General features: G+C 38.8%; 1 protein-coding gene across 1 annotated transcript in view; it reads right to left on the reverse strand.

Annotated features, from left to right (window-relative positions):
• runx3 (RUNX family transcription factor 3) overlaps positions 1-6,287 on the reverse strand; it is a 66,504-nt gene extending 60,217 nt beyond the window's left edge. Inside the window, exons 1-2 of the mRNA XM_086095129.1 lie at positions 6,154-6,287; positions 5,854-5,978 (exon numbers count right to left, since the gene is read on the reverse strand). Of these exons, the coding sequence (XP_085951255.1) occupies positions 5,854-5,911 (58 nt within the window). The 5' untranslated portion in view covers positions 5,912-5,978; positions 6,154-6,287. The remainder of the gene's footprint in view (positions 1-5,853; positions 5,979-6,153) is intronic.
• Between the last annotated feature and the right edge of the window lie 2,801 nt (positions 6,288-9,088).

Consider the following 9,088-nt stretch of genomic DNA (forward strand, 5'->3'; position numbering starts at 1 on the left):
ACTCGGTACCTTAAAATAAGGATGGTATCGGCCCGATACTGATACCTCGTATTAGTACTCATCCATCCCAAATTATTATTATTATTATTATTATTAACCAAATTGTTATTGCTGTTTTCATTAGAGTATATATATATTCATTAATAAATATAAATATGCTTTAAAAACAGTAAATGAGCATGATTAACAATCAAATGTACGAGTATTCTGTAATGCAAACCAAAACATTTCATTTTTGTACTCACTGTAATTTTGAAATCCTATCAGCCCCCCCAAAAATCTACTAAAGCCATTTTGCTATGTCTTGTCATATAATCGATATTACTTTTTTATTAATAATTAATTTCATTGAAACAATGATAAGCTTTGTACAATTATTAACTTGAGCAATATAAGCATTACTGCAACCGAGAGTTAGTCCTGCTGCAACTACCCCCACAAATACACAGTGGGGGATATGCAATTCAGATTTTTTATATATTTTTTTAAAATAATGTTACAATAGCACTAAATGCATTTGCTGTGAAAACAGCTTATCTCAAAGTGTTCTCAGCATATCCGCTTAATAAAAATAACTAATTTATTAAGAAGTAAAGGTGTGTGTTTTTTTTTCAAGTAACAGTCAGCGTTTTACTTTCTCTGTAATTGCATTGCTTTTTTGGACAAAAATTCGATTAAGTTCTCACAATATTAGAGCTCCCTCCTCAAATATGCAAAACAAACATGTTATGCTGAAAAACAATCTATTCCTTTACGAGGCTGAATGCATTGCATAGATAAACTTTCAGTTTACAGGGATTTTGAGGTAGAAGGATCACTCCTTACTAGACATGGCCCACTCCCATTAAAATGACCTAACCTACTGTTTTATACTATGCAGGTATTATAGTGAATCAACTTTACAAAAACACATTCTTCTTCGAGGTATCTTTATCAGCGTAAATCTTTATCAGATTGGCATCAAGGAATTTTGCCCCGTGGTTGCTTGCAGACCACCAGAAAATTGTATTTACTACTACACTTAGCACGACTCGAACCTTGACCCGCACGAGGCTCAACATGGTGGTTTGAGCCAAAAGTGTAGAAGGGTGGAGGCAGCTTTAACATTAGTCAACCACATAATCAGTGCGCCCCTCTGCACTCGCTACATAGAAGCCATCTTACTGGCAAACCCTGAAAGTGTTCCCCATAAAGTTGTGTTGACAGACAGTGAAAATGGCGAGACAGACCAAAAAGTAAATAAGTACCTCCAAAACGTTTACAGACATAATCAAGTCCAGAATGTTTCTCCTATCCAATATGCCTTCAGAGTTTTATAAATAGATATTATACCCAGCTAAATTGGAGACAGAATTTTGCTTCTCTGGAGCTGACATGAGTTTTCTATTATTTGCTTTCACTTTAAAATATCGAAACTGTTAATATCTAGTTACAGATTTCAGCTGGCTCAGCTTGGCATCTCGCGGGGGCCTCACACTCAGCAAGACTTTCAAGAGGCTCCAATCAAGTCCATTTATTTATGTCAGAGAAATAATCTTCATCAAAAATGTTATTCCGTTTTTGCCATTTGTCAGCTATATCATCTTGAAAATGTTGTGCTTTTTTTCCAGTACACTTTCAATGTGCCAGTTTTTTGTTTTTTTAACTTTGGAATGTATCCACTTTGAGTGATTGACATGCAGTTAAACAAGACTTTGATCCCACTATATGTATTTAAACTCCACAAAACAAACTGCATCACCTCTCACAATCCTTCAAAATAACCCTGTTACGATTGCCGTGAGGCCTGGTGCATTTCTCACACTTAAGTACTCGCTTCCATTCATGAAGCGCAATAAGGCAAACGCATAAAAACATTCCCACCGTAATAAATGTAAGCCACAAAGGGAACTGGCTCTAAAGAGTGTAACACTCAACAGTGAATTCCTGTATAAGAAAACGGCAAAATAAATCCTGCAAATATGATGGTGAACAGAGAGCATTGGAGACTCAACTCAAAACATGGCTAAAAGCAAATCAGTCACATACTCATTACTTGGACATTCAATCATGTTTTTATCAATATTTGTTGCTTTGTATATTGTGCTTTTTCTCCTCGCTGTTCTGTTTCTGTTTCTGTGATCTGCCTGGGGACAACGGATGGAAATTATCTTATGGTTATAATCTGGTGTGGTGTGTTTACATGCCTGTGTCCCATCCTCATTAACATGCACTGTCTCGACTAAATACATAAATTATAAAAAATTATATATATATATAAATATCAGCTTCGCTATCCCTCTATATCAGGGGCCATCAAACTTTACTCACTCAGCCAGTGTTTGCATTTTTTAAATGATCCCTTCTAAAACAATTTTAGAAAATCACAATGTACTATCATCTTTTAGCAATTTTTATGTCAGCAATTCATGTACTTCTCGTGGGCTAACATGTTGTTGACCATACACAACATATAATCCATTTATATATATATATATATATATATTTATATATACATTCAGTTAATTTCCCTTTGTAGGGACTTTAAGCAGCTTTTACATAACAGACCATTACTGTACTTTACAAATATAGAGTTTGTTAACAACCAGTACCCTTAATTCAGGGCAACTGTAACATAAACCTTACATTGGGTGTTGGTCTAATACATTTGCAAATCACTATAGTGTACAACTTTGTAAGCACCATATGTTACGTGCCCCAAAACAGTCCGAAAAACAATCATAACAAATGCTCTTCTATTAATAAAGAAATCATGTCTAATTCCAATTAAATCACTCTCTCTATTTTAGAGATCTTTGGGTTAATGTGACATCTTCTTTCCCCACGTATAAACACTTTTTTTTGGAATCAGCCGGCAATTTATCAACACAGTTTTATTGGATTGCGCAAGTGTATGTCATGCTGTGGTTGATGAATGTACATGGAAGTAGAAATTATTCAACGTTATACTCTTATGCTTAACATCATCAAACTTTGCTTTGTTATTAAACAGCGTGTAAGCTGCACAGTAACAGCTGTAGCCTCATTGTGGCTGTTATCAGTGAGCTGCAGCAGCAGCAGCATTGAAAGACTGAATCAGATTAGCGCCTCATTGCTGCAAATCTCTCCATCTTCTCATAACATACCAACGGTTAGACCGGTCACTTTGTCGTGCAGCAGATGAGGAGTTAAATGCACAGCTGCAATGTCTGGCTGCTGAGCGCCTTGATGCGCATGTGTCATATGTTTTATGTGTGCCGGTTAATGCGTGTGAGTTTTAGCACAGGCCTGAGGTTTCTGAGGTGAGGCGTCCTCTGGCTTCTCACGCAAAGTGCATCTGATGTTAGCCATCACATGCCGGCATGTCTGATCTGTGACACGTGCAGTGGGCGCCACCTTACATGACTGGACCTCATCTTTGAATCAGTCTTGTCTAATCACTCATGTGTCAAAGCCCAAATTTGACAAATTCTATGTACAGAAGTAACTTCTGATGTCTTATTGGATGATGGCTTTATTTCCATGAGCTGCATGCTGCACCTTATTAAAGTCAAAATTTTGGAGGCCAGGCATTCCTCTTAATTTCAGTTTGATTTAAGCCTGAAAAAGAGCCAAATTTGCAATGCCAGCGTAATGCAAGTTGTTAAGCCAACCGCCAGAGTATTCTCCTTACATGAGGTCTCCCGCAGTTGAAATGGGTTCAGATTGAGTTGGAGGATTTAATCACTCTTGGCCTTTGTTCTCACACAGTTCACTTTCAGACTACTGACACTGTGAATTGTAAAAGGATATTGCATATTCACTAATGATTTCCAATGCTGATTACAGTTTTACATGCTCCGCTCGTTCTCCTAACCCCCACACCACCCACACCACTTATATACAGTCTCATATCCAGTCTTGGCCGCCTGAAAATCAAAATCAGGCGCGACCAGGGGCACATTTTAGAAGTAGAACATCCTGATAGATTGTGTGTGAAGCTTGAAGCCAATGGGCTGAAAACCGCGAGAGTCCGTCAGAGAAGTACACAGATCCAACAGATCCATTGCTTTTGGAAGACAAAGAGTGAAAAAAGGCGGGAACTTGTCATGAGGAAGTTATAAAAGTTTCTGTCGAAGCTTAAGTGAACATTGGAACATCATCCGTTGTCACTGTGGTTCTGCTGAGACTTGGAGTATTGGTCTCATGTGAGCCACAGATGTACCATTTACTGGTTTACAGACTGTGCGAGGCTCCACAGATTTTAACATACACTCTGCAAATGATTAGGAGCTCTTGTGGCTGTCTGTAATTAACACTGCAGCGAGGCCTTAATTGGGAAGGTGATTTTATATATAAATTGCTCATCTACTTTTAACCTTCTTGTTTTCCAGAGCTGCCAACTGCTTCGGATTGTCCGTATTTTGTTACACAAATCTCTGAACATGACATCGATACGCTTGGAACATTAAAAAAAAGAAAAGAAAAAAGAAATCATGGGTCACATTGCCCAAAAAGGTTGACAACAAGCAAAAATACCAGGTAGGTAATTGCGATCACTTCCACCGGTGACTCTAGTGACCTCGGTGTCACTGTGGAAGCTACACGGACGCTAGCAGAGTTGCAAACGGGATCTAAATTTTTGAAAATGACTTGGTTCAACCACGATCACTGCTAACTTGAATAGATTCATAACAGCGGCGCGAAATAAACAGATGCTGATGGAGGAGTCCAAAGCTAGCTGAAAGCTAATGACTTGTCTTGAACCCAAGTGCTGCTGGTTATATCGGCGGCGAGAAACAAGGGCAGCTGCACAGAGTGAAGCTTAATTGGCAGATTATTATTTCCATCTATGAGCCAACAATAATTCTGTGCTAACGAACAACTTTACCATTATAACCATAAACGCTACCACATTGCACGCCCCCGTGAAGCGTAGCGACTGGTGAGTGGCATTTTTAATCATTTGTTTTTATATGGGGTCTTTGAAACTATGTCTTTAAATGAAAATGCTTTTATTGAGAAAAAAACATGCGCATTGTCGTAATATCACTGCAAAGGAAATTTAAGACACACTGTACATTTATTTGAATGATTTTTTGATTAATTTATTATTTGAAACAAAAACATTCATTTGTTCAATACAATGCCTTGATTTTAGTTAAAAATAATGTCATTAAAACGGTTGATGCAATAAATACATTAAAATATCAAATTATGATTTTCGAGTAATGATTATGGTGTGTAATGAAATGGTTTGCTTCTTTTTTTTAATTTTTTATCCCACTACAAAAGCGCGTCCCATGACAAAGATCTCAACAAAACGGTTAAAAAATTTTTTGGAAGTGACTTCCCATAGGTTGGCAGCTCTTGTTTTCTACTCACAATCAAAAGCTATCCTGTTTCCAAGTGAAAGCTACTCTACATGATTGGAATTACCATGGCAACAAATGGTTTGTTCATTAAGGCTAGTGCCAAGTATAGTGCACTCACCTCACCACACAGACCAAAAGTACCTCCTGGAAGTAAAGCAGCTTGATATGTTTTTGTTCACTCTCTCTTTTATTGTATTGCTGTGTTCCGGTAAAGAGCCCAATCACATGGAGCTTGTATTCTCACTGAGAGTCTGTGGTGAGAAGACCATAATGGTGCTACTCCATCAAGCCTACAGTAAAACACAAAAGGAGGCGAGGAAGAGGAGGAGACATGGAACGGCCGCAACTGAGCAAATCATATTGTCGTATCCAATGGTGCATGAATGGACACGTCCCCAGAATCATCAAAAAGAAACGCAACTTTCAGAGCAAAAAGACCCTGAGAAGGAATTCTTACAGGGGAGGGGGTTTGAAGTCTTAGGGGTGGGGGTTTACAGACAGGGGGCGGATCAAAACTCACCTCTGAGCAGACTGCTGCTATAGTTGGAGAAGGAGTCAAAGATGCTGTTGGATGCCATGACAGGGAACGTCTCTCAGCACTTGGCCTCCACCAACCCAGAGGACAGCACTCATTCGGCTCCTTGCCTGTTTGCGAGCGAGAATTCGGGGTTGGTGACGACCGCAGGAATCTCAAAAGCCACAAGCCAGCACAGAGCAGCAGCAGCACACATTGGAGAGAGAAGGTGGAGGTCGGAGACGGGAAGTTACGAAGAAAGTGAAAGAAATGGCAATTCAACATCAAGAGTTCAGGTGGGCTCACCTGAGCTGGAGATGAAGGGAGGCCTTCCAAACTGACCTCGAGGGTTCGGTTTGTGGTCCTCGGGCTGCGGAGTCTGAAGTTAGCAAGGTAGCGTTAGCGTGGTTCTTATTTCTCTCGCCCAATGTTGGTACCCTGACAAAGGCGTCAGAGCTAGTAAAACGCTAAAAGCCACAATGCATCTGCATCCTCCTCGCCATCCTCCACACACACAGGCACAAACTCTCCCGCTCTGTGAGTGGTGGAGCCCGCGTCACATGTGACGTGAGGTCACCGGGCCTCTCCCTCCCCTCCTTCCTTCCCTCCCTTGCTTCCTTTCCTATCATCTTTTGCTTGTTTTTTCCTCCCGACGGTTTCTCTTCTTCGCTTCGTACTTTCCATCATTCTTGCACTCGACACTCTCACTTTTCATTGGGCATGCAAGTTTTTGGAAACATTCTATTTTCTTTTCTGTTCGAACCAGGCGGCGGCCTCCGCCGCTGTGGTTGCGCTGAGGTTTGTACAGAGCACCCTGATCAGTGCACCAGAAGTTGGGGGAACATTAAAATGTTTTAGGCCAATTGCACAACAAAAGCAAATGAGAAAGGAAATAGACTGAATGTTACTGTTGGCTGCACATCTACTGTATGTCTTGTACAAGTTTTATGATTGTCTGACTAAAGGCACATCTGTGTTTGAAACAAACAGTGGTTTGGGAACTGCAAAACCTCCACCCTCACTTACCACTTGATAGTATCGTAATCTTTGTCAAATTAGAAGACATAGTAGCAGTAGCGCTGACAGATTATGACGGTTCCTCTCTGAATGAAAACATTGAGTGCTACCATGTAGTCATCCAAAATCGAATGCTTATTCTGTTCATGGTCAAGGCAAGGGTGACTAGGAGCCAGTTGACCCAAAGGTCACATTCACACCTATAGGCATTTACAGTCTTTTGAGTCGAGGGCAGGGGTCACCAACATGAGGCCTACAGACACAAGGTAACACTCTAAAAACAGTTGGGTCAAAAAGAACCCAACTATGGCTCAAAAATGGACTGGTCCTCTACTTGGGTCGATTTGACCCAACTTTGAGTCAAGAAATGGGTCTTTCAGCGTAAAACAACTAAAAAATTCTGGTCAGACTCTTTACTTGGATCAAAAAATGGATTGGTCCATTTTTGATCCATAATTAGGTTACTTTTGACCCAACTGTTTTTAGAGTGCAAGGACCACATGAAGGCTGACCAGTGAAGGGACATTGTTATTTCTTAGAAATGTTGTAGAAGTGATCATTTGAAAATGGAAACTGAGATTTATATTGCATATTGATGCTTGTGCATATTCTTTTTCATCCAGGTCGATTCATTCTTAGGTCACTGAATCCATTGCTCACCAGTTTCAAAAAACAATTTTGTTAACGAGATAAAATAAAAACACAAATGCTTTTTTTTTTAAACGAAAACTAACTGAAACTACATTTTATATTTACAAAACTACCTAAAATTATAATTATTGCAAAAATGTCCTTCGTTTTAGTCTTTGGTAATTAACTTAATACATGAGCCTTTGGGGATGATTTTAAATGTGATTTTAAATATATTTATTTCAATATTAAGTGGAATAAAGACGCTAAAGTGTGATTTCCCTGCTTGACTTTTGGCTTAAATGGCTCAGCTTGCCTGCTTTTTCATTGAACTCAACCGATATACAAAACTAGGTAAGAAATGTGTTACTCTTAAATATTGCGCACAAGTAATACACATATTTTTTAAATACTGAAACTAACTAAAACTAGGCATAAAAAAAACTAAAACTAATAAAAACAACACAACTACCCTGAAAACTAATTAAACTAACTAAATAAAAAAACTCCCCAAAAAATCAAAAACGAAATAAAAACTAACTAAAATGAAAATTCCAAAACTCTAATAACCCTGTTGCTCACCCACATTTACACCCAAGGGTATAAGCAGAGGTGGGCAAAACCGTCGTTACATCAGCCCGTCATTGACAGATGCCTATCTTTCGGCAAGTGCTTTATGTCACGAAGCCTCATAAAAATAATCTGTACTGACCCGGATCGATGGATGTAAACCGGCTTCAGTTAGTGCTCATATTGGAATGAAAGTACACCTCTTTCACGAGCCCAGACATCGATAAATGTCTAGAAAATGTTAACGTTTTTTATAGTTTGGCTTATGCCCATGTATAATACCCTCCTTTGATTTCAAATGACTTTTTTTTGTTATTCTTGAGAAATTCTGCCAGAAAGTCAAAGTTCTGAATGATCTGCGTCATGACAACTCAGAATATCCACATATCTAATGGGTATATTTTAAAGGCCAAATTGCATTTTTGTACATTTTAATAAATATTTACTTATAATAAGACTACCTATGATATAAACAACAAAACAACTATACTACTTGGTGAAATAATAACACCGGTAAACACATGTTGAAGTAAAGAGTAAAGAAGTACAGTACAGTTATTTATCTTTTCAAGCGAACATCATTTAAAGGGGATGTCAGGGTTTTTTTTGGGGGGGGGGGTTGAGGACTTAAATGCAGGGAGGCAGGAAGTGGATGCCGGTTTCCACTCAAAAATAATTTCATTTCAAAATAACAACAACAAAAAAGGCAACCAAGGAACTTCCTGCAAAACTGAAAATCCAAAAGTCCGAAACAAGATTCAAAGTTACAAATAAAAAAAGGAGATACGACTTGAGACGACAAACAAACACTGACATGACAGGGACAATGAACTGACAAGAAATGAAAGAAAGCAGGCAACTAAATAGACACAAACTGATGAGACAGCGAGAGACACCTGTACAAGATACATGTGGCTCAGAGAGCCGATTTGATGACATAAGGGACCGCCGGGATGACAAGAACCATTGGACGTGATCAAACCAAAATATAATATATATCATACAGGATATACTTGTGGTCTTT

This window comes from Leptonotus elevatus, chromosome 14, assembly GCF_054856555.1.
Source record: "Leptonotus elevatus isolate MCC_2025b chromosome 14, RoL_Lele_1.0, whole genome shotgun sequence".
In the NCBI taxonomy this organism is placed as follows: domain Eukaryota; kingdom Metazoa; phylum Chordata; class Actinopteri; order Syngnathiformes; family Syngnathidae; genus Leptonotus; species Leptonotus elevatus.